The sequence below is a fragment of the Arachis ipaensis genome, chromosome B03 (genome assembly GCF_000816755.2).
Source record: "Arachis ipaensis cultivar K30076 chromosome B03, Araip1.1, whole genome shotgun sequence".
Classification (NCBI taxonomy): Eukaryota; Viridiplantae; Streptophyta; class Magnoliopsida; order Fabales; family Fabaceae; genus Arachis; species Arachis ipaensis.
Window position 1 is genome coordinate 22,508,175 of NC_029787.2, and position 26,072 is coordinate 22,534,246.

At 35.4% G+C, this 26,072-nt stretch overlaps 1 protein-coding gene across 1 annotated transcript in view; it reads right to left on the bottom strand.

The window, feature by feature from the left end:
- The window catches only part of LOC107629824 (26S proteasome non-ATPase regulatory subunit 2 homolog A), a 7,239-nt gene continuing 1,475 nt past the window's right edge, over window positions 20,309-26,072 (bottom strand). Inside the window, exons 7-25 of the mRNA XM_016332727.2 lie at window positions 25,593-25,658; window positions 25,451-25,489; window positions 25,287-25,369; window positions 24,498-24,612; window positions 24,227-24,301; window positions 23,843-24,001; window positions 23,360-23,467; window positions 23,143-23,247; window positions 22,915-23,055; window positions 22,731-22,835; window positions 22,394-22,615; window positions 22,109-22,222; window positions 21,794-22,009; window positions 21,573-21,632; window positions 21,378-21,491; window positions 21,211-21,296; window positions 20,985-21,093; window positions 20,717-20,895; window positions 20,309-20,644 (exon numbers count right to left, since the gene is read on the bottom strand). Coding sequence (XP_016188213.1) covers window positions 20,572-20,644; window positions 20,717-20,895; window positions 20,985-21,093; window positions 21,211-21,296; window positions 21,378-21,491; window positions 21,573-21,632; window positions 21,794-22,009; window positions 22,109-22,222; window positions 22,394-22,615; window positions 22,731-22,835; window positions 22,915-23,055; window positions 23,143-23,247; window positions 23,360-23,467; window positions 23,843-24,001; window positions 24,227-24,301; window positions 24,498-24,612; window positions 25,287-25,369; window positions 25,451-25,489; window positions 25,593-25,658 — 2,169 coding nt within the window. The 3' untranslated portion in view covers window positions 20,309-20,571. The remainder of the gene's footprint in view (window positions 20,645-20,716; window positions 20,896-20,984; window positions 21,094-21,210; window positions 21,297-21,377; window positions 21,492-21,572; window positions 21,633-21,793; window positions 22,010-22,108; window positions 22,223-22,393; window positions 22,616-22,730; window positions 22,836-22,914; window positions 23,056-23,142; window positions 23,248-23,359; window positions 23,468-23,842; window positions 24,002-24,226; window positions 24,302-24,497; window positions 24,613-25,286; window positions 25,370-25,450; window positions 25,490-25,592; window positions 25,659-26,072) is intronic.

A 26,072-nucleotide genomic window follows, 5' to 3' on the forward strand; every position in this document is an offset into this window, starting at 1 on the left:
GAATTATTAGCAGCCATTCTTGGGATCCGGAAAGTCTAAACCTTGTCTGTGGTATTCCGAGTAGGATCCGGGATCCGGATAGTCTAAACCTTGTCTGTGGTATTCTGAGTAGGATCTGGGAAGGGATGACTGTGACGAGCTTCAAACCTGCGAATGTGGGGCACAAGTGACAGTGTGCAAAAGGACAATGGTCCTATTCCGACGCTAGCGGGAACCGACAGATGATTAGCCGTGCGGTGACAGCGCATATGGATTTGTTTTCATCCGAGAGGATCATACAGCTTGTCATGGAAGGAGGTAACGCATGGTTGGAAGGAGGCAATAGGAAAGCAGAGGTTCTGAAGTAACAAAGCATCTCCAGACGCTTATCTGAAATTCTCACCAATGAATTACATAAGTATCTCTATCATATTTTATATTTTATTTATATTTTAATTATCAAAACCTCATAACTATTTGAATCTGCCTGACTGAGATTTACAAGGATGACCATAGCTTGCTTCAAGCCGACAATCTCCGTGGGATCGACCCTTACTCACGTAAGGTATTACTTGGATGACCCAGTGCACTTGCTGGTTAGTTGTGAAAAAGAGTTGAGATTACGATCGTGCGTACCAAGTTGTTGGCGCAGTTGAGATCACAATTTCGTGCACCAAGTTTTTGGCGCCGTTGCCGGGGATTGTTCGAGTTTGGACAACTGACGGTTCATCTTGTTGCTCAGATTAGGTAATTTTATTTTAATTTTAAGCTTTTTGTTTTTATTCTTTTTATTTTTGAAAAAAAAATTCAAAAAAAAATTCATTTTCTTTTTCAAAATAATTTTCAAAAAATACAAAAAAAATTCATAAAAACAAAAAATTTTGTGTTTCTTGTTTGAGTCTAGTGTCAAATTTTAAGTTTGGTGTCAATTGCATTTTTCTTATTTTCGAAAATTCATGCATGGTGTTCTTCATTGATCTTCAAGTTGTTCTTGATGATTCTCTTTGTTTGATCTTTGATTTTTCGTATTTTGTGTCTTTTCTTATTTTTCATATGCATTTTTGAATTATTAGTGTCTATAGAATAAAAATTTTTAAGTTTGGTGTCTTGCATATTTTTCTTTTCTTAAAAAATTTCAAAAAACATGTTCTTGATGTTCATCATGATCTTCAAAGTGTTCTTGGTGTTCATCTTGACATTCAAAGTGTTCTTGCATGTTTTCCTTGTTTTGATTCATAATTTTTATTTTATGTGTCACTTAGATGTTTTTCTCTTTCCTCATTAAAATTCAAAAATAAAAAACTCTATCTTTCTCAAAACTTTTTCAAAAATCAAATCTTTTTGAATTTTCTTCTCAAAATTTTCGAAAATTTCAAATTTAATTTTCAAAATCTTTCTCTTATTTTTATCTCATGTTTTCGAATTCAATGCCAACATTTAATATTTTGATTTAAAAATTTTTTCAAGTTGTTACTTGCCTATTAAGAAAGGATCAATCTTTAAATTCTAGAATCATATATTTTAGCTTCTTGTTAGTCAAGTAATCAGCTTCAATTTCAAAAATCAAATCTTTTTAATTTCCTTTTTCAAATCTTTTTCAAAATAAATTTCAATCATATCTTTTTCAAAATTTAATTTCGAAATCTTTTTCTAACTTCTTATCTTTTTAAAAATGATTTTCAAATCTTTTTCAATTAACTACTTGACTTTTTGTTTGATTTTAAAAGTTTTCTATTTCAATCATATCTTTTTCAAAACCACCTAACTACTTTTCTCTCTCCAATTTTCGAAAATCACTAACACTTTTTTCAAAAATCTTTTTAATTAATTAATTTAATTAGTTTTCAATTTTTATTTTATTTCTTCTCTTAAATTTTGAATAATAACCAATAATTAAAATAAAAACAAAAATATTTCCTTTTTATTTTAATTTAAAATTCGAATTTTCTCTCTCTCTTATCTCTTTCTATTTAATTATTTATTTACTAACACTTCTCTTCTTCTTAAAAATTCGAACCCTCTCTCCTTCTGTGTTCGAATTCTTCATCTTCTTTCTTCTTCATTCTACTCTTCTATTCTTCTACTCACATAAAGGAATCTCTATACTGTGACATAGAGGATTTCTATTCTTTTTTGTTCTCTTCTTTTTCATATGAGCAGGAGCAAGGATAAGAACATACTTGTTGAAACTGATCCGGAACCTGAAAGGACTCTAAAGAGGAAGCTAAGAGAAGCTAAGGCACAACACTCTGAAGAGGACCTAACAGAATTTTTCGAAAAAGAAGAAGACATGGCCGAACCCAATAACAATGGTGGAGATGCAAGGAAGATGCTTGGTGACTTTATTGCACCCTCTTCTTACTTCTGCGGAAGGAGCATCTCAATTTCTGCAATTGGAGCAAACAACTTTGAGCTTAAGCCTCAATTAGTTTCTCTAATGCAGCAGAATTGCAAGTTTCATGGACTTCCATTGGAAGATCCTTATCAGTTTTTAGCTGAATTCTTGCAAATCTGTGACACTGTTAAAACCAATGGAGTTAATCCTGAGGTCTACAAACTTATGCTTTTCCCTTTGCTGTAAGAGACAGAGCTTGGATATGGTTGGACTCACAACCTAATGATAGCCTGAACTCTTGGGAAAAGTTAGTCAATGCTTTCTTGGCCAAATTTTTTCCACCTCAATTGAGCAAGCTTAGAGTGGAAATCCAAACCTTCAGACAGAAGGAATGTGAATCCCTCTATGAAGCTTGGGAAAGATACAAGCAATTGATCAGAAGGTGTCCTTCTGACATGTTTTCAGAATGGAGCATCATATGTATATTCTATGATGGTCTATCTGAATTGTCCAAGATGTCATTGGACCACTCTGCTAGAGGATCTCTTCATCTGAAGAAGATGCCTGCAGAAGCCCAAGAACTCATTGAAATAGTTGTAAATAACCAATTCATGTATACTTCTGAAAGAAATCCTGTGAATAATGGGACAACTCAGAAGAAAGGAGTTCTTGAGATTGATACTCTGAATGCCATACTGGCTCAGAGCAAAATATTGACTCAGCAAGTCAATATGATTTTTCAGAGTCTATCTGGACTGCAAGCTGCATCCGGCAGTACTAAGGAAGCTTCCTCTGAAGAAGAAGCTTATGACCCTGAGAATCCTGCAATGGAAAAGGTGAATTACACAGGAGAATCCTATGGAAACACCTATAATCCTTCATGGAGGAATCATCCTAATCTCTCATGGAAGGATCAACAGAAGCCTAATCAAGGCTTCAATAATAATAATGGTGGAAGAAATAGGTTTGGCAATAGCAAATCTTTTCCATCATCTTCTCAGCAACAGACAGAGAATTCTAAGCAGAGCCACTCTGACTTAGCAACTGTAGTCTCTGATCTATCTAAGACCACTCTCAGCTTCATGACTGAAGCAAGGTCCTCCATTAGAAATTTGGAGGCACAAGTGGGTCAGCTGAGTAAGAAAGTTACTGAAATCCCTCCTAGTACTCTCCCAAGTAATACAGAAGAGAATCCAAAAAGAGAGTGCAAGGCCATAAATATAACCAACATAGCCGAACCTAGTGAGGAAGAAAAGGTAGTGATTTCCATTGAGGTCTCCACTAGCCTCCAAGGAGTTTCCTAATGAGGAACCAAAGGAATCTGAGACTCATATAGAGACCATAGAGATTCCATTGAACTTAATATTGCCATTCATGAGCTCTGATGAGTATTCTTTCTCTGAAGAGGATGAAGATATTATTGAAGAGTAACTTGCTCAATATCTAGGAGCAATCATGAAGCTGAATGCCAAGCTATTTGGTAATGAGACTTGGGAGAATGAACCCCCATTGCTCATCAATGAACTGAGTGATCTGGTTCAACTGAAATTACCTCAGAAGAAACAGGATCCTGGAAAGTTCTTAATACCTTGTACCATAGGTACCATGACCTTTGAGAAGGCTCTGTGTGACCTGGGATCAAGTATAAACCTCATGCCCTTCTCTGTAATGGAGAAACTAGGGATCTTTGAGGTACAAGCTGCTAAAATCTCACTAGAGATGGCAGACAATTCAAGGAAACAGGCTTATGGACTTGTAGAGGATGTCTTAGTGAAGGTTAAAGGCCTGTACATCCCTGCTGATCTCATAATCCTAGACACTGGGAAGGAAAAGGATGAATCCATCATCCTTGGAAGACCCTTCCTAGCCACAGCAAGAGCTGTGATTGATGTGGACAGAGGAGAGCTAGTCCTTCAATTAAATAAGGACTACCTTGTGTTTAAGGCTCAAGGAGCTTCTTCTGTAACCATGGAGAGGAAGCATGAAAAGCTTCTCTCAATACAGAGTCAAACAGAGCCCCCACACTCAACTTCTAAGTTTGGTGTTGGGAGGCCATCATCAAGCTCTGAGTCTCTGTGAGGCTCTCTAAGAGCTCACTATCAAGCTATTGACATTAAAGAAGCGCTTGTTGGGAGGCAACCCAATGTTAATTAATTATATTTATTTATTTTTCATTGCTATTTTATGTTTTCTTTAGGTTGATGATCATGTGAAGTCACAAAAATAACTGAAAAATCAAAAACAGAATGAAAAACAACATTAAAAATAGCACACCCTGGAGGACAGGCTTACTGGCGTTTAAGGATAGCAGAATGGGCGTTTAATGCCCAGCCTGGCAGCATTCTGGGCGTTAAACGCCAGAATGGATAGCACTCTGGGCGTTTAACGCCAGAAAGGGCTGTCTGGCACTGGCTGGCGTTAAATGCCAGAAATGGGCATCTGGCTGGCGTTTAATGCCAGAAATGGGCATCTGGCTAGCGTTTAATGCCAGAAATGGGTAGCAGAGTGGCGTTTAATGCCAGGAAAGGTAGCAGAGTTGGCGTTAAATGCCAGATTTGGCACACAATGGGCGTTTAAACGCCAGAATGGTGCAGGGACTCAAATTCCTTGACACCTCAAGATCTATAGACCCTACAGGATCCCCACTTACCCCACATCTTCTTCTCTCCTCTTCACACCTTTCCATAACACTCTTCCCCAAACACCATTGACCAATCACCTCAATACCTCTTCTCCAAACATCCCTCACCTATCAAATCCTATCCTCTTCCCCACAACCTCTTCACCACTCACATCCATCTATCATAAAACCCCACCTACCTCACCATTCAAATTCAAATCATTTCCCTCCCAAACCCACCCACACATGGCCGAATACCCTCTCTCCCTTACCCTATAAATACCCCTCTTTACCACATTCATTTTCACACAACATACACAATACTACCCCCCTTGGCCGAACCTTCTCTTCACCTCCATCTCCTCCATTTCTTCTTCTTCTACTCCTTTCTTTCTTCTTTTGCTCGAGGACGAGCAAATCTTCTAAGTTTATTGTGGGAAAAGCTTAAGCTTTTTGTTTTTCCATAACCACTAATGGCACCTAAGGTCGGAGAAACCTCTAGAAAGAGGAAAGGAAAGGCAATTGCTTCCACCTCTGAGTCATGGGAGATGGAGAGATTCATCTCAAAAGTCCATCAAGACCACTTCTATGAAGTAGTGGCCAAGAAAAAGGTGATCCCCGAGGTCCCCTTTAAGCTCAAAAAGAGTGAATATCCAGAGATCCGACATGAAGTTTGAAGAAGAGGTTGGGAAATCCTCACCAACCCCATTCAACAAGTCGGGATCTTAATGGTTCAAGAGTTCTATGCCAATGCATGGATCACTAAGAACCATGACCAAAGTGTGAACCCGAACCCAAAGAATTGGCTCATAATGGTTCGGGGGAATTACTTAGATTTTAGTCCGAAAAATGTGAGGTTAGCATTCAACTTGCCAATGATGCAAGGAGACCCTCACCCTTTCACTAGAAGGGTCAACTTTGATCAAAGGTTGGACCAAGTCCTTATGGACATTTGTGTGGAAGGCGCTCAATGGAAGGGAGACACAAGAGGCAAGCCGGTTCAACTAAGAAGGCTTGACCTCAAACCCGTGGCTAGGGGATGATTGGAGTTTATCCAATGCTCAATCATTCATACTAGCAACCGGTCTAAAGTTACTATAGACCGGGCTATCATGATTCATAGCATCATGAATGGAGAGGAAGTAGAAGTTCATGAGATCATATCCCTAGAACTCTACAAGGTGGCGGACAAACCCTCTACTTTGGCAAGGTTAGCCTTCTCTCATCTCATTTGTCACCTATGCAATTCAACCGGAATTGTCATAGAGGAAGACACCCTCATTGAAGAGGACAAGCCCATCACTAAGAAAAGGATGGAGCAAACAAGAGAGCCCACTCATGGACCTCAACAAGAGCATGAGGAAGTTCCTCATCATGAAATCCCTGAGATACCTCAAGGGATGCATTTTCCTCCACAAAACTATTGGGAGCAAATCAACACCTCCCTAGGACAATTAAGTTCCAACATGGGACAACTAAGGGTGGAGCACCAAGAGCATTCCATCCTCCTCCATGAAATTAGAGAAGACCAAAGAGCCATGAGGGAGGAGCAACAAAGGAAAGGAAGAGACATAGAGGAGCTAAAGCACTCCATAAGATCTTCAAGAGGAAGAACTAGTCGCCATCACTAAGGTGGACCCGTTCTTTAATTTTCTTGTTCTTTATTTTCTTTTTTTTTTTTTTGTTTCCTATGCCTTATGTTTGTCTATGTTTATGTCTTTATTACATGATCATGAGTGTCTAATGTCTATGTCTTAAAGCTATGAATGTCCTATGAATCATTCACTTTTCTTAAATGAAAAATGTTTTAATTGCAAAAGAACAAGAAGTACATGATTTTGAATTCTATCTTGAAATTAGTTTAATTATTTTGATGTGGTGACAATACCTTTTGTTTTCTGAATGAATGCTTGAACAGTGCATATTTTTGAATTTGTTGTTTATGAATGTTAAAATTGTTAGCTCTTGAAAGAATAATGAAAAAGGAGAAATGTTATTGATAATCTGAAAAATCATAAAATTGATTCTTAAAGCAAGAAAAAGCAGTGAATATAAAGCTTGCCGAAAAAAATTAAAGAAAAGAAAGAGAAAGAAAAAGAAAAAGCAAGCAGAAAAAGCCAATAACCCTTTAAACCAAAAGGCAAGGGTAAAATAAAAAGGATCCAAGGCTTTGAGCATTAATGGATAGGAGGGCGCACAGGAATAAAATTCTGGCCTAAGCGGCTAAACCAAGCTGTCCCTAACCATGTGCTTGTGGCGTGAAGGTGTCAAGTGAAAAGCTTGAGACTGAGCAGTTAAAGTCGTGGTCCAAAGCAAAAAAAGAGTGTGCTTAAGAGCTCTGGACACCTCTAATTGGGGACTTTAGCAAAGCTGAGTCACAATCTGAAAAGGTTCACCCAGTTATGTGTCTGTGGCATTTATGTATCCGGTGGTAATACTGGAAAATAAAATGCTTAGGGTCACGGCCAAGACTCATAAAGTAGCTGTGTTCAAGAATCAACATACTAAACTAAGAGAATCAATAACACTATCTGAATTCTGAGTTTCTATGGATGCCAATCATTCTGAACATCAAAGGATAAAGTGAGATGCCAAAACTGTTCAGAAGCAAAAAGGCTACAAGTCCCACTCATCTAATTATAACTAAGTTCATTGATAAGTTTGGAATTCATTGTATATTCTCTTCTTTTTATCCTATTTTTTTTTTCAGTTGCTTGGGAACAAGCAACAATTTAAGTTTGGTGTTGTGATGAGCGGATAATTTATACCCTTTTTTGCATTGTTTTTTACATAATTTTTAGTATGTTTTAATTACTTTTTATTATATTTTTATTAGTTTTTATTCAAAAATCACATTTCTGGACTTTACTATGAGTTTTTGTGTTTTTCTGTGATTTCAGGTATTTTCTGGCTAAAATTGAGGGACCTGAGCAAAAATCTAATTCAGAGGCTGAAAAAGGACTGCAGATGCTGTTGGATTCTGACCTCCCTGCACTCGAACTGAATTTTTTGGAGCTAAAAAAGCCCAATTGGTGCGCTCTCAATTGCGTTGGAAAGTATACATCCTGAGCTTTCCAGCAATATATAATAGTTCATACTTTGCCTGAGATTTGATGGCCCAAACCAGCGTCCAAAGTCAGCCTAAAACTGTCTGGCGTAAAACGCCAGAACTGGCACCGATTTCGGCGTTAAACGCTCATTCTGGCACCTGGGGTGGCGTTTAACACCAACTTTGGGCATATGAACGTGAAAGCTTGAAAGCTCAGTCCAGGCACACACCAAGTGGACCCCGGAAGTGGATTTCTGCACTATCTGCACTTAGTTACTCATTTTCTGTAACCCTAGGTTACTAGTCTAGTATAAAAACTACTTTTAGAGATTTATTTTATGTCTCTTTTGTTCATCTTGGACCATATGATGTAACTTTTACACTTTGAGACCTCCATGGGAGGCTGGCCACACGGCCATGTGTACCTTATTTTCACTTATGTATTTTCTACGGTGGAGTTTCTACACGTCATAGATTAAGGTGTGGAGCTCTGCTGTTCTTCATGAATTAATGCAATTACTACTGTTTTTCTATTCAATTCACGCCTACTTCTTCTCCAAGATATACTCTCATTCTTAATTCAGTTAAGTCAGAATGAAGGGGTGACCCGTGACAATCACCCAATCTTCGTTACTCACTTAGCCAAGGTCACGTTCCTGACAACCACAAAGCAATCTACATGATGTTCAACGTAGTCATTGGACAACAGCTGGAGTATACTCTCTTGGGTTTCTAATCTAAGATTAGAACCTTCGTGGTATAGGCTAGAATTATTGGCAGCCATTCCTGGGATCCGGAAAGTCTAAACCTTGTCAGTGGTATTCCGAGTAGGATCCGGGATCCGTAAAGTCTAAACCTTGTCTGTGGTATTCTGAGTAAGATCTGGGAAGGGATGACTGTGACGAGCTTCAAACCTGCGAATGTGGGGCACAAGTGACAGTGTGCAAAAGGACAATGGTCCTATTCCGACGCTAGCGAGAACCGATAGATGATTAGCCGTGTGGTGACAGTGCATATGGATTTGTTTTCATCCGAGAGGATCATACAGCTTGCCATGGAAGGAGGTAACGAATGGTTGGAAGGAGGCAATAGGAAAGCAGAGGTTCTGAAGTAACAAAGCATCTCCAGACGCTTATCTGAAATTCCCACCAATGAATTACATAAGTATCTCTATCCTATTTTATATTTTATTTATATTATAATTATCAAAATCTCATAACCATTTGAATCTTCCTGACTGAGATTTACAAGGATGACCATAGCTTGCTTCAAGCCGACAATCTCCGTGGGATCGACCCTTACTCACGTAAGGTATTACTTGGATGACCCAGTGCACTTGCTGGTTAGTTGTGCAGAGTTGTGAAAAAGAGTTGAGATTACGATCATGCGTACCAAGTTGTTGGCACAGTTGAGATCATAATTTCGTGCACCAAACATGCAGCAGCCGGTTGATCCACCAGCTGAAGGTGGCAACCCGTGTAGTCGCCGTACCCCCTTGCTCATTTCTGAATGCACCGAGGACGGTGCAAACTTTTAAGTGTGGGGAGGTCGTTCGACCAAACGGCATTTTTTGGGTGGCAAATTTCTAATTCCAACACTTTCGCATTTCATTATATATATATATATATAATAAGCTTAGTCAAAATAATAAAATTTTTCAAAGATTTTATCTATAGGGCACCCAATCGATTTGAGCAAAAAAAAATTTAGAACTTGCTTGAATTATATATTGTGGAACATGTTTTTTGAGCTAAGAACACATAAGCATGTGAGTTTTGAGCCTCATTGTGTGGTTACATCATATAACCACTATTTTTATTCTTGTGTGTATTATTCTCTTTCTCTTATTGTAATCTTTGATTTGTTTGATTCTTTATGTCCATTATTTTGTGTATGAATGCACTTATATGATTGAGGCTATCGTTTCAAATAGCTCACTAACCCAAATAGCCTACCTTTTATCTTCCATTGTTAGCCAATTTTGAGCCTATGCTAAACCCCTTTTGTTCTTAATTTTAGTACATCACTACCCCTAAGTGAAAAACAATAAATGTTCTAAATTTAGATCTTTGATTAGCTTAGGCTAGTGAGAGTGTTTATCATTCAAGTTTAGAAAGTTTGGAAACATTGGATAGAGATAAAAGTGTGTTTTGAGAGTTCATTGAAAATATTGGGAATTGGGTACATACTCATGCATTAAATGTTTAAACCATATGCATTGGTACCTTTGTATATAATTCATCAAAAATAAAAAGAGAAAAATAAAAGAAAAAAATTTGGAAAAAAAAAAGAAAAAAATGAAAGAAATAGAAAAGCAATAAAAAGGGGACAAAAATGCGCCAAAGTAAAGTTCAATAATAATCAATGCATATGGGTTGTGATCAAAAAGAGAATGCATGAGTGTATGAAAAATGTGAAGAATGGGTAGTTAGGTTTGCTTTAAATAGTATAGGTTGTCATAGGTTAGGTGGGAAGCTTAGGTTAATCAAAGATTCAAATTCTAGTCCACTTGACCAAATATAATCTTACTTGACCCTAGCCCCATTACAACCTTGTAGAAAGTCCTCATGATATTTGTATGCGTGCATGAAATAATTGTTGATTGTTAGATGAAAACAAATCTTGGAAAGCATGATTAGAGGAGAATTGAGTGAATCAACCCTATACACTTGAGCGACTAGAGTGGATACACATCCGGTGAGGGTTCGATTGCCCAATTACATGTTTTCACCAATAATCATCTCCTTTCTTGCAAGTTTGTAAATTTCATTTTAATAACTCAATTCAATTGCGGATTTGACTTGGTTGTTAATACCTTTTGCCCTTATGTTCATATATGTATTCTTGAAAATTGATTTATTTTGACCAAGTAATTGCATGCATATAGATCGATTGCATGTAGATAGGTTGCATATAGATAGTTTGCATTGAATAAATGTTGATACCATTTGTCTCTTTCTTGAGTTTAGCATGAGGACATGCTTAGTTTAAGTGTGGGGAGGTTTGATAAACCCTAATTTTGTTGTTTATCTTGTGCTTAATTTAGGGGATTTTATCAACTTATCTCACATTTATTCAATGAAATAGCATGGTTTTTGGATTTCTCCTAATTTGTGCTTAAGAGTGAAAACATGCTTTTTAGACCTTTAAATTGCTAATTTTAATTCACTTTAATTCCATTCGATGCCTTGATATGTTTGTTGAGTGATTTCAGATTCATAAGGCAAGTATTGGATGGAGGAAGTGAAGAGAAAAGCATGCAAAGTGGAGAATTCATGAAGAAATGAGCACTTGGAGAATTCAAGGCCACGCACACACATCATCCACGCGTACGCATGAGGAGGAAATTTGCCATCGACGCGCACGCGTCGACCACGTGCACGCGTGATGTTGATCACGTGACCTCATTAAAGTGAATACGCTAGGGGCGATTTCTGAGCCTTCCAAGCCCAAGTCCAACTCATTTCTGAGACTATTTAATGCAGAATTCAAGATTGGACAAAGGGGGGAGCAATTAGATTAGCTTAGGACCATGCTTTAGGTTAGTTCTAGAGAGAGAAGCTCCATCTTCTCTCTAGAAATTAGGATAGAATTAGGTTAGATCTCCTTTAGATTTAGGTGTAATTCTTGTTTTCATCTTGTTTTCTTTACAATTTCTTATTCTATTGTCTTGATTTTCCTATTTTCTCTTGTTAATTTCTCATTTTGGTTACTTTTATGCTCATGCACTCTTGTTAATTTTCATTCTCTTTAATGCAATTTTGAGGTATTTTATGTTTAATGTGCTTTCCTTAGTTGTTATTGTTAATTTCTTGCATTGGATAGTTGTAGATTTATTATTCTTGCACATTTATGATGCTTTAAATTTATGTCTTCCAAGTGTTTGACAAAATTCTTGGTTGGATGTTAGAGTAGTTTTTGAGCATTCTTGGCTTGGAAAGAGAAATTAGGCAATCTTGAGTCATTAATACCCAACTTAGGTTGGTGATCTAGAGTTGTTAGTTAATATTATTTTCATTGACTCTAATCTCTTGCTAATTCAATTAGTGAGCTGATTAGGACATTTAGATTGAGATTAACTAGTCTTATTTGACTTTCTCTCATGTGAAGATAACATTGTACCTTCTTCCTATGTTGGAGATGACTTAATATGATTAGCTCTTGTTAACTATTGTATGATAATAGATGGCTAGGATAGAAAGCTTAAATTCTCAATCCTTGCCATAAATGCCTCTTTTTATTAGTTGTTATATTTAGTTGTTTGATTTTACATTTCTTGCCTTTTTAATTTCTTGTTTTATCAACCCAACCCTCTTGAAACTCATAACCAATAATTGAGCACTCGATTGTGATTTCTAGTGAGCACGACCCGGGACTAATACTCTTGGTTATTTTTATTGGGTTGGACTTGTGACAACCAAAATTAAACTTTGATTGAGGACTGTGTGTTGGTTGAAAACTATACTTCGACGAGATTATTTGTGTGAAATTCCTAACCAACGAAAAATCTTCCATCAAGTTTTTTGTGCCATAAGCTTCCCTAATTGCATATTTTTTCGCTTTTCAAGCTTTGTGGACCATTCTTGCTATGTGATTAATTTTAATTTCTACCTCTTTTCCTAAGTTCCATATTACCAATGTCTCCCACTTCTATGTCAATTAGGTATTGCAAACAAACTTCAATATGTGTCATTGTTTGACGTGTGAGTTCTATATTTGATTTGATTCACTAAGTTTACTTACACACCAATCAATATCCATCCTTCATCCATTTCACAATTGCTTGAATGCTTTTATGCTTCTTTATTGCTTGTTTGGTTATCTTAACTTACAAATTACTTTGAAGTATTTCAAGCACACTAGAATGACTGAAGTGCATGCTTCTTTTTGTGTAATTGTGACAATAATTTTCATGCTAGTGTATGTGTTCTAAACCACATGCAACTTAGAACTCACACATTATTCTCCTTAAAGTCACAAATTGAGTCACTCACTTCATTCTAGTGGTTCTTACCTCAATTCAACAATTTACACTTCTTTGTTTTTGTATTTTCTCATCTTAGTGTGCTATTTTCTATTTTTCATGGATGAGTTATCATAAGCAAAAAAACAGAAGCAGAAAGAAAGAACACGCAGCAGCCGGTTGATCCACCAGCTGAAGGTGGCAATCCGTGTAGTCGCCGTACCCCCTTGCTCATCTCTGAATGCACCGAGGACGATGCAAACTTTTAAGTGTGGGGAGGTTGTCCGACCAATCGGTATTTTAATCGATTTGAGCAAAAAAAAATTTGGAACTTGCTTGAATTATATATTTTGGAACATATGTTTTGAGCTAAGAACACATAAGCATGTGAGTTTTGAGCCTAATTGTGTGGTTACATCATATAACCACTATTTTCATTCTTGTGTGTATTATTCTCTTTCTATAATTGCAATCTTTGATTTGTTTGATTCTTTATGTCCATTATTTTGTGTATGAATGCACTTATATGATTGAGATCATCGTTTCAAATAAATCACTTACCCAAATAGCCTACCTTTTATCTTCCATTATTAGCCAATTTTGAGCCTATGCTAAACTCCTTTTGTTCTTAATTTTAGCACATCACTACCCCTAAGTGAAAAACAATAAATGTCCTTAATTTGAATCTTTGATTAGCTTAGGCTAGTGAGAGTGTTTATCATTCAAGTTTGGAAAGTTTGGGAACATTGGGTAGAGATAAAAGTGTGTTTTGAGAGTTTATTAAAAATATTGGGAATTGGGTACATACTCGTGCATTAAATGTTTAAACCATATGCATTGGTACTTTTGTATATAATTCATCAAAAAGAAAAAGAGAAAAATAAAAGAAAAAAAGTGTGAAAAAAAAAGAAAAAAATGAAAGAAATAGAAAAGCAATAAAAAGGGGACAAAAATGCCTCAAAGTAAAGTTCAATAATAATCAATGCATATGGATTGTGATAAAAAAAAAAAAAAGAGAATGCATGAGTGTGTGAAAAAGTGAAGAATGGGTAGTTAGGTTTGCTTTAAACAGTATAGGTTGTCATAGGTTAGGTGGGAAGCTTAGGTTAATCAAAGATTCAAATTCTAGTCCACTTGACCAAATACAATCTTACCTTGACACTAGCCCCATTACAACCTTGAAGAAAGTCCTCATGATATTTGTATGCATGCATGAAATAATTGTTGATTATTAGATGAAAAATAAATCTTGGAAAGCATGATTGGAGGAGAATTGAGTGAATCAACCCTATACACTTGAGCGACTAGAGTGGATACACATCCGGTGAGGCTTCGATTGCCCAATTACATGTTTTCACCTATGATCATCTCCTTTCTTGCAAGTTTGTAAACTTCATTTTAATAACTCAATTCAATTGCGAATTTGACTTGGTTGTTAATACCTTTAGCTCTTATTTTCATATATGTATTCTTGGAAATTGATTTATTTTGACCAAGTAATTGCATGCATATAGATCGATTGCACATAGATAGGTTGCATATAGATAGTTTGCATTGAATAAATGTTGATACCATTTGTCTCTTTCTTGAGTTTAGCATGAGGACATGCTTAGTTTAAGTGTGGGGAGGTTTGATAAACCCCAATTTTGTGGCTTATCTTGTGCTTAATTTAGGGGATTTTATCAACTTATCTCACATTTATTCAATGAAATAGTATAGTTTTGTGAATTTCTCCTAATTTGTGCTTAAGAGTGAAAACATACTTTTTAGACCTTTAAATTGCTAATTTTAAGTCACTTTAATTCCATTTGATGCCTTGATATGTTTGTTGAGTGATTTCAGATTCATAAGGCAAGTATTTGATGGAAGAAGTGAAGAGAAAAGCATGCAAAGTGGAGAATTCATGAAGAAATGAGCACTTGGAGAATTCAAGGCCACACGCACACATCATCCACGCGTACGCGTGAGAAGGACATTCATGGCCATGCGCACGCGTCACCCACGTGTATGCATGAGGAGAAAATTTACCAGCGACGCGCACGCGTCGACCACGCACACGCGTGACGTTGATCACGTGACCTCATTAAAGTGAATACGCTGGGGGCGATTTTTGAGCCTTCCAAGCCCAAGTCCAACTCATTTCTGAGGCTATTTGATGCAGAATTCAAGATTGGACAAAGGGAGGAGCAATTAGATTAGCTTAGAACCATGCTTTAGGTTAGTTCTAGAGAGAGAAGCTCCCTCTTCTCTTTAGAAATTAGGGTAGAATTAGGTTAGATCTCCTTTAGATTTAGGTGTAATTCTTGTTTTCATCTTGTTTTCTTTACAATTTCTTGTTCTATTGTCTTGATTTTCTTATTTCCTATTGTTAATTTCTCATTTTAGTTACTTTCATGTTCATCCACTCTTGTTAATTTTCATTCTCTTTAATACAATTTTGAGGTATTTTATGTTTATTGTGCTTTTCTTAGTTGTTATTGTTAATTTCTTGCATTAGGTAGTTATAGATTTATTATTCTTGCAAATTTATGATACTTTCCTTTTATGCCTTCCTTTTTTGCCTTTCAAGTATTTGACAAAATGCTTGGTTGGATGTTAGAGTAGTTTTGGAGCATTCTTGACTTGGAAAGAGAAATTAGACAATCTTGAGTCATTAATACCCAACTTAGGTTGGTGATCTAGAGTTGTTAGTTAATATTGTTTCTATTGACTCTAATCTCTTGCTAATTCAATTAGTGAGTTGATTAGGACTTTTGGATTGAGATTAACTAGTCTTATTTGATTTTCTCTCATGTGAAGATAACATTTTACCTTCTTCCTATGTTGGAGATGACTTAATAGGATTAGTTCTTGTTAACTATTGTATGATAATTGATGGCTAGGATAGAAAGCTTAGATTCTCAATCCTTGCCATAAATGCCTCTTTTTATTAGTTGTTATATTTAGTTGTTTGATTTTACATTTCTTGCCTTTTTAATTTCTTGTTTTATCAACCCAACCCCTTAAAACTCATAACCAATAATTGAGCACTCGATTGTGATTTTTAGGGAGAACGACCCGGGACTAATACTCTTGGTTATTTTTATTAGGTTGAACTTGTGACAACCAAAATTAAACTTTGATTGAGGACTGTGTGTTGGTTGAAAACTATATTTCGACGAGATTATTTGTGTGAAATTCCTAACTGACGAAAAATCTTCAATCAGGAGCCTTACTTAAAGATTCTGGATACTCGTTGGGATTCAGAACTTAAAAAAAAAATATTCATGTTGCTGGCTATTGGTTAAATCCTGCTTTTCAATTCAATGTTGATGAATTTGAAAAACATAAGCAAACTACTTCTGGCCTACTAGATGTAATTGAGAAATATGCCTTTGGTGATCCAGAATTGAATTCTAAGTTGACAAGTAAGATGAGAATATATAAGAATGCTGAAGATGATTTTGGAAAACAATCTGCACTGCGTGAACGAAGCACAGTGATGCCAGGTAAATATTTTATTTATTTTTATCTTTCTTTATTAGTTTATTTATTTAAAAAAGCTAATTGTAATACATTACCTCTTTTGATTTTAAGACCAATGGTGGGAATCTTATGGAATTGGAGCACCAAATTTACAAAAGTTAGCCATTCGTGTTTTAAGTCAAATTTGTAGTTCTTCGGGTTTTGAGCAAAATTGGAGTATTTTTTAACACATCCACACAAAGAAGAGGAATCGGTTAGAACATCAAAAGCTTAATGATCTTGTTTTCATTCATTATAACTTGAGGCTCCAACAAAGATATCTTCTATAATTATTTATCTAATTTTAAAAAGTATTGTTCATTAAAATTTAATCTTTAGTTTAGTAATTAATAACTTGATAACAGAGGAATCTAACGAGAAAGCAAAGCTATGATCCAATTTGTTTTGATGCATTTGATGACCATTCAAATTGGATATTGGAAGATTCACCGCTGTTTTTAACTCCTGAAGAAGTTGATGCTCTACGAAATGATTTGGCAAATATGTCCATTCAACCAACTTTAGATGATCTTGGTAAATTGTTCAATTGTTTGAATATTTTAATTGTCAGTTGCTATTACGAATTATTCTTGATATTAATTTGTAAAAAATACACAAATGTAGATCAATTAAATTTGGAAGATAGATCAAGATAATGATGGACCGAATAACAATGTTATGGAAGATATGGATGCAACTCAAAATAAGAAAAATGTTGATCAAGCTCCTAATTTGTCCAATGAATTGTGTTATCTTTCACTTGCTCTTGTTGATTTAAATTGAGAACATATTTTGTATTAGAGACTAGTTTATTATCGATTTTTTTAGATTATTAGTTATATTTAAGACTTGATATTAGATTATTAATGTTTGTAAAGACTTACATTTTAAGTTTTAAGACATTATTTTAATTTTATTTATATAATTTTATATTTTTTTTAATTATGACCAGGTTAACCGGGTGAATCAGTGACTCACCGATTGAACCAGTAACCCAGTAATCCTGTCATATGACCGGATTGATTACGAGTTCGGTTTTGATAACTATGCTTTTAATAACACAATTAACAATAATTACGTTTGGTAAAATAGCTTTTAAAATTTAAAAATACCATAAAAGATATAAATTTAAGCGTTAAATTTAAAAATTAGTTAATATATGAGATTATATTATACTTTTAAAATTTGAAAAGCACAGTCTAACTTTAAAAAGCTCCACCTTAATTACTTTCAAAAGTACAACAATCTTTTAAAATCCGAAAGTACAAACACATGATTTTTTTTTTATTTAACAAATACAAAATAAAAAATTTGTACTTTTTATATACAAGTACATCTCTAAAAAACTTTCCCAAACCTAGCCTTCATGACCACGTCTATTTTGTTCTGAATAGTTCATTTGTATACTCTTCTGAACCTGCCAGAGCCTAGAAGGTATTCTACTGTTGTGTGGCTGAGTTCATCGTAAGAGAATTTGTGGTGCCAGTGCTCCAATTTCCAATCTTCGATCTCTACTGCTTGCTCCTTCATCTTGTTTCGCAACCAAAGGTAACAAATTGAAACGAGATTGCCATGAAAGCAACACAGAAGAGAACGTTTTTGGCAACTACGCCGCTAAAGAGAGAGGAATAGGAGAATGCAAGCTGGTGGAATGGTAAATTAGTTGTGTTTATGTCTCTTGCAAAACCTGAATTGATGAAAACTCCATGTGATTACACTCTCTTCTTCGATCCAATTGGTTTTCGAAGCAAAGAACTCAACTAACATTTCAGAAGACACGTAGTTTGCGATCGCTGAATCTCTTTAGCCGACGACTATATGTAGGTAAACTTCACCCACTCAGAGATAGAGATAGAGAGGGAGGGAGAGAGAGAGAGGCTAGCTACACTGCTACAGGGACTAATCTGTCATTACCATAGGGATTGATATAGCCACTAGCTATAGAGACTAGGTATTGGCAAGAGTTTCTACGAGGACTGCAATGACATCCATTTCCGATCTATCCCTTTTTATTTCCCCTGTGGAGGAGGCGAATAGTTCAATAACCGGAAGTATTTTAATACAAATTCTTGCAATCATTATTAGAAAAATAAGATATTTTCATTCTTAAAATTTGTTAAATTTTTTATCAACTGAATTTTTTTAAAAAAATTATTATGAATGACCACATTTCTAAATATTTAAATATTGCCACAAAAATTTAGAACAGTTAAATATGAAAATTTGTTTTGTTACTTACAAAAATTATTGGTTCTTTTCGTGGTATTTTGAAATCATTCGAGAGTTGTTTTGTCGATAACATATTTTAAAGAGTTTTTTGTCAACGATTGAATCTTTTGAATACCGAATTGATAGTTAACCCTTACAAATATAACACAACTATAATAAAATTTAATACAATTCAATCAAATGTATCAATTCAACTATAGTAAAATCTAATATAATTTAACCAAATGTAACAATTCAAACTAAATTTAATCAATATATACCTTAATCTCCTCCCGGATCCCAATTTATTAGGGGCAGGTCCTTGTCTTTTATTTGGAGTTAAATTTTAAAGTAGTCTATGAACTTGCATTCGAGCCTTAAAGTGATCCCTAAAATTAATAATTATTTAAATTTGTCTCTGAAATTTTCCTCCGAGCCTCGTAGTAGTCTCCAAAATAATTTTCATCCATCCTTACCATTGGAGAGCTGAATTGGACTGAAACAACGTCGTTTTGTATTTATACAAAAAAAAAAGTTGCTATTATTGTGGAGCTGTTGGCGACGAAGGGGTGGAAAAGGTTGCCAGAGCGCTTGAAAACAGTGGGAAAGTGTGAAATTTGGACGGCGTGTTTGGAAAGCACCTCGATCTCGTAGTAGTGAGGGAAAAACTTGCCTCTGCCGTTGTAAGTGAGAGAGTAGTATTGAGTGTGAGAGAGTAAGGATGGGGAGAGAGGACTCAAAATGGTTTTTTTAAGTACAAAACATCGTTTCAATCCTCTCTAATGACAAAGATGGACGGAAATTATTTTAAGAATTACTGAGTTTTGGAAGACTGTTTTAGGGATGAATTTGAGTAATTATTAACTTCAGAAATTACTTTATAAAATTTAACTCTTTTTTGCTATCAAACACTTAATAGCTATATGTACAAGTTAACGTTCAACTTCAGTATTTGACGTTGTCTTATGGAGAAAATTAAAATTAACCCACAACTATATCGACTAACAAAAATAAACATTAGAAATAGAATTGTGTATTAAAATCCTTTGAAAACTAAGTGTGTGTTTTTATTGTGCTTTGTTTGTCAAACTGGAGTTTGAATAAAAGTGATTTTATAAAATTGATTTTGGATAGAAGTAAATTTGTGCCAACATGATTTATGTTTGGTAACTCTGTACTAAAATTAATTTTGATAAAATAAATCATATATAAAAAAAATAAAAATTTTATAAAAAATATAATATGTATAAAAGATAAAGTTGGTAAAAATATAAATGAATGTCAATTGTTAAAAGCTCGTTAGTGCAACGCAAAAGTTAAAAATTGTTGCTTCTTGTAAACGTTTTGTGAAACTTCTGTATTTATAAAGAGAAAAATTAGCCAAATAAAAAATTGAAGCTTTAAAAAAGTTGTAACATACTTTTCCCCTTCTAACGTGTTTGCCAAACACACCCTAAAGTATCCACTTTTAAAAGAGATTAATTTGGGTAATTATTATGGGCAATTACTCAAAAAAAAGGAAAACCATAATGCCATAATTAACCCAGTCCCCCCATTAGGCATAATACCCCCCTAAACTGAGTAACCCAAATCGAACACTAGGATGGAAATTGTTTCACACTTTGATAATACGTTTGTCTTCGGAATTAATGGATGGGAAAATTCATATCTGATTATTCTTGATCAAGTAATCGTGTAAGAATATAATTATAAATTGACAAATGAACTGACAAAGCTAACAATACAAACTTAGATCACCTGAACAGTAGTTTCCATCCTTTCATCCAAACAAAGGAATATGACCAAATAATTTCTTCTACATTTTGAGAAAATGTTAAATCCGTACGTCAACTATATAAATGCTGTTCAGAGACTAGATAAATAAAGCAAACAAAAAGGTATCAGTGTGACCCTCATTCTTCCCTATAATCTGGATTCTCCTTCAATATAACAAAACCTTCGAGAATTGGCGACAAGGGAAGATATCTGCAAAAAAAGTGCAAGTGTTAGAAGACAACAAGAGCCTAGTTTTAAACATATAAGGCAGTCATATATTACTTTTCTGTTGCTAATTCTGCCCTATCCCCAGCAGCCAGAAGAACAGGCGTGGAGTGAGTCTGGAAACCGGTGATCGTTTTCGGGCGACCTGCTTGTCCGACCACATCTACTGCTTGACCGACCCTAACAGGGACTGACAGAGGCCTCAAGTCCTCATCCACTGTCAACAACATCCTCGGCTGTTGCAAGAGAAACGAAGCAACTCAGATAGGGCATAAAAAATCAGGAAGATTAGATAACCGGAAAGAGTTCAGATAATGAAACAAACCTGCATTGCCAAAACAAGGAAGTAGAGAACATAGTGATATTTTCCAAGCACAATAGCTTTCATATCAAGGCATGCATGCAACATGGTAATTAGTCCAGCAAGTGCTGTCCTGTAAAAATGGAATAGAACAACTTTGATTAAAAACATAAATCAGGGGAGAAGATAGCCACCGACATCAAAATTAATTGACGATTAAAATCTGATTAGCAAAAAAGGTTTTACTCACGGTGATAATAAGAAACGATCAGAATGATATGGATTAAGTGTCAGTAAGCCCTTTCCCAGATGCACAAGACCTTGTGCAATCCGCACCTGAAGATGTAGTGAATGAAATTTAGTGACCATAACAACATTGAGAATTGAAAAAAATAAGGTAACTTGGATGAAGCATACACAAAATAGAAGGCTGGTATCCTTGTAGTAGTAGCTTGAAAGATTGCGAAGCATGCCAGCAATTCGGGCATTGTTTGTTCCAGCACCAATCAGACCCAAGGAGATAACTGCCGCCTGTAACAGAGTAAATATAATTTTAGCTACAAATAGTGAGTTATATAGAACATACTGAGAACTAGGTTCTAATATCTTTACCATTGCCACTTCTAGATCAGTATCATGGCTAAGTCTGCTCAAGGTATCCATAACATTGACCTGGCACAATCCAGTAAAGGGTCATCTCAAGAAAATCAGATGCGACATCTTGGCCCAATAATTATGATTACAGACATTCAATTCGATAATCTTTTCTGAGAAGAGAATGCATCTATAAAGACTACAAGTCTGCAGCCATGAGAAGCAAGGCCCATTTTTACCTTTGGATTCGATATACACAGTAGACCAAGTGCCAGAGGAACGGCTCGGCGGATATTTTGCTCCCCATACTGTAGAAGATGCTCTAATGATCGAATAGCCATCTCTAGTCCTAATTCTTCAGCCATTGCTACCATAGCTATTCCAAGCACCGCAGGACCCTGATGCGTTTCACCTTTATCAAGATGTTGTGAACAATGACCCAAGAGATTTTGAACCTATATGGTAGGAAGAAGTGTAAGAAAACTGTGCACACACAGCTGCAGCATAGATTTATTTCTAGAAAATCTGTGATTGAATTATCGTGAGCATTGTACCTTGAGAACATTCCCAGTTCCAGCGTAGGCACATGATAGGAGTGTCATGTCACAATACTTTCTAATTTTTTCATTAAAAGTCTTTGACACTTCAGCAGTCGCCTCCACACTTTCCTGTTGTCACAAAACACAATTAGAAGCAAAGAACAACAATCATTGGTGACCATGACCGCATTTCATAATAGAACTTCTCCTAACTATATAATATTAAATAAGTAAAAAAACAGAACAATTGAAGAACCAAAAGGCATATAAACAAAAGATAACTAGACACACAATAACTACCTGCTTTCCAAGATATAGAAGACCAAGGCCAAGAGGTAAAAGTCTTGTAAGAGGCTCTCCTAACTCAGACTCGCTCCGATCCATCAGTGCAAATATAATTGCTTGAGCGACTTCCTCATTGCAAGAACCCACATAGATCAAGCCCAATGAAATAGCAGTGAAAGCAATCACATCAAGTGAAGCTTTAGCATCATTCAATATAGGTGCCAATTTGCAACGTAACTGAAAAATGCAAAGCATAAATCAAAACTTTTTGCATTTGAAAATAAAAACAGGCATACCTCTCTTCAGCTTTACTAAAACAAAATTCCAAGAAAAAATTAGAGTAACAGCTGACCTGCTCATTCTGGGAGCCTGCATAAGCAATTCCTAATCCCATAATTGCACCAATTCTAATTGATGAGTCTTCTTTATCTGTGTAGTCACCTAGAAGTGCCATAGCCTGAAAGTAGTAAAGTAAGAATCAACATGGAAACAAAAATATGCAACATATGGAAGCAAGGAGAAGAATTTGAACCCACAGGATCACAGTCATTCTTGATACCGCAATTGACAATTCCAACTCCCAATAATGCACCAGCAATGACGTGGTTATCATTGCTATGGAAGTACTTGTCAATTTGTGCAAGTCCAGAGTCAACATCCCAGAGTAAAATCATACCCTGTAATAATACAATGTTAGAAATAATGGAAGTGGCATTCCTCATTTATCAATAATAAAAATGAAGGTTCAATTAATAAATTTATACCAAACTAGCTGCGGCACTAGTCTTCCCGTGTTCCTTATTTTTAAAAAGCCAATTTCCAGAAGAACCACTACTTGAAGAGTCAGATGGGACAGTCATTAGCTTATCCTGCAATAATGACAGAAAGAAAGGGAGAAATTAGGAAAATAGAAAACATCAATAATGTAAAAGCACAATAAATACGAAGATACAAAATCCTGAATTACAAGGTACATTGTACCTGACCAAAACCAGCATTTACAAATGCATTTACAAAAGTAGCAGCAAGGTTCTGTCTAGCAGAATCAACACTTGCACCAGCACTAGCCCGGCCATCAAGCAAGTGTGCCTACAAAAGACCAAACAACTTCAAACATTAGATTCCGAGCAAATTAAAAAAATTAAAAAGAAAAAGCTTCTAATATATATAGGCCATGAACACATCAAAACTCAGAAGACAAATTCTTTTAATAAAAGAAACTCTAGAAAGCTCAGCAGAGACTCCTTGCAGCAGTATGCATGTGTATAAAAATTCTCTGTTAATCCAGGCTATTGTGCTGTAAGGCACCAATGCCTGTATCATATCTAAATATCTAATACTAAACCTGCAATAAAATTCAGTTTTATAAAATACTGTCTTATCCCAACATCTAAAGGCACTGGAAGTAACTAGATACAGCATTAGTTAAGAATAAGGTCCCAGCAATTATCAAGTAAGCCACACCTTGTATATATCCTCAGGGGACTTCGGCTCCATGACTTCAATATCACGAGCAAGAGTCAGATATCCCTCACTTAACTTAGTATTGTTTATTATCTCCTGCAATATTTCTTTCTCATCCTCCTCCGGAACTAACTCGTCATCAAGCTCAAAAGTAATTCCCTACAAGTAAACAAACACGACAGATAGTTAACAAAAAAGAAAAACCAGCTAAATGAAAAATCTCAAACAAAATGTGAAATATTTGTCTCTCTCTGCCTCTAGCTTATTTGTCAACATCTAGCAGTATCCACAAACTCTCAAATGAATACTATTTACTGATCCAGGTTAGCTCTTGACATGGGTAAATTACCATCATTTCTGCTAAGCAAAAATTCCAGGACTTACATGACGTGCAAGTATGTAACAAAATTGCTTCCTTCGCTGCGGATCCTTGCAAGAGGTAAACACCTGTCTCACATACTGTCAAAATAGTGTTAGTTATAAACAGCAATAATAATTTAAGGAACACATAAATTATTTCTTCACAAGTATTGGGAATACAAGTACAAAATTTAGCAGATGATCTTGTGAATTCTCTATACAAAAACACACGAGAAAAAAATGTTCATAAATCACAATCAGAAAAGAATTGAGACCCAGAAATCCAGGGTCACACCTGCAGGTTATCCAGGAACAATGCAATTTGGAGTGCATTCGGATATTCCTCAAATTTTTGATAGGTCATATATGCAATGTCCAACACTAGCATGTCATCTGGTCCAGGAAGGTATCTGAAGAAGTAAAATATAATAAGTAAATAATAATATTGTTAATGCATCTATGACAGTGTCCAAAGTCGAATACCCCTAAAGAACAGTTGATCCAAGAAAAATAGCATATAAATATCGATGAAAAATGATAATAATTATGAACACAATAACTATCTCATGATCAACCCTTCAAACTGTTCCCTCACAGTGAAAGTCAAACTCCTAAAACACCAGTACATTGTAAAATACCATTCTTAAAATTTCCAAAATCAAATCAACAAGCTAAATCCATAATTATGACAGTATAACATAACAATTCAATCTATCATCACAAGTAAACAAATAACACCCATACCACACCATTGTCTTCCACAACCCCAACAACAGTACAAGCTAACCACAGTTCAAATCAGAACATCACATCACTTTACTTCACAGAAGTATAAGGATAACTCTTATTGTTAAATAACATAATGGATCAGAAATAAATACTAGAGATACCAAACATGTAGGAAACCAACAAAAAGAGTAACAGATTGCCAGACAAACAATAAATTCATTAAAAACAGGAGATATGAAGTTCATGTACAATTATCTAATGATAAACTTCTGTTTTTCAACCTTTCTTCGTATCTGTCCTGAATTTAATTGAATTCTCTTGGACAATAAATAAAAGAATCCTCATTTTCACTTACTTGGCTGAACTTGTGAGATATAAGCAGGTCCTCTTAAAACTCGTCTTGTCAACATGATCAACCAACATATCCAGGTCTTCCACCTATATATTAAAAAAGTAACAGATGTAACTCGCAATATATGGTAGCTAAGACACATCATAAAATGCGATCTAGCATATTACCTCCATCAAAAGATCAACAGCCTCAGGTTCTGCATTATGCTGCAGCACGATTGAAATTAGTCAAATTGTTGAAAATATACTCTAACATTTTGTAGTGCCCTGATCATTTTTCGAAAGCAAAGACAATGGGAATATATCATACCTTCATGTGAAAAGCAACTATTTGTTGTACGAGTTCCATAAGATCATCTATAGGAGCCTCTTCACTCTGTGGAGAGAGAATTAACGCATGAAAACTTAGATTGTAAAGGAACTTGACAATCTGATATGGGTAAACTACACTACATAGTAAAGCACAACTCAAATCAAATCCTTAGCACAAAGACCTTCTGATATTTAAGAGACAATATTATATTAGACACTTATCACTACAATACATATTAAACTTATGGTTATTAAGATCTATAAGTAGAGGTAACAGGCCTGGTGAATGGGTGGGCACATAGGTATTGCCATATTGAATTCCTAACTAAACACTAACTACACCCTAGCACAAGGACTACGAATGTACCTGAAGCTAAAATAATGGGACACCAAATGATGCACACTGTACGGTGTTGGAAAATAAGTTTAATGCAATTAAGTCCTACTTTTCTTCTGCTGCAATTAAGTCCTACTTTTC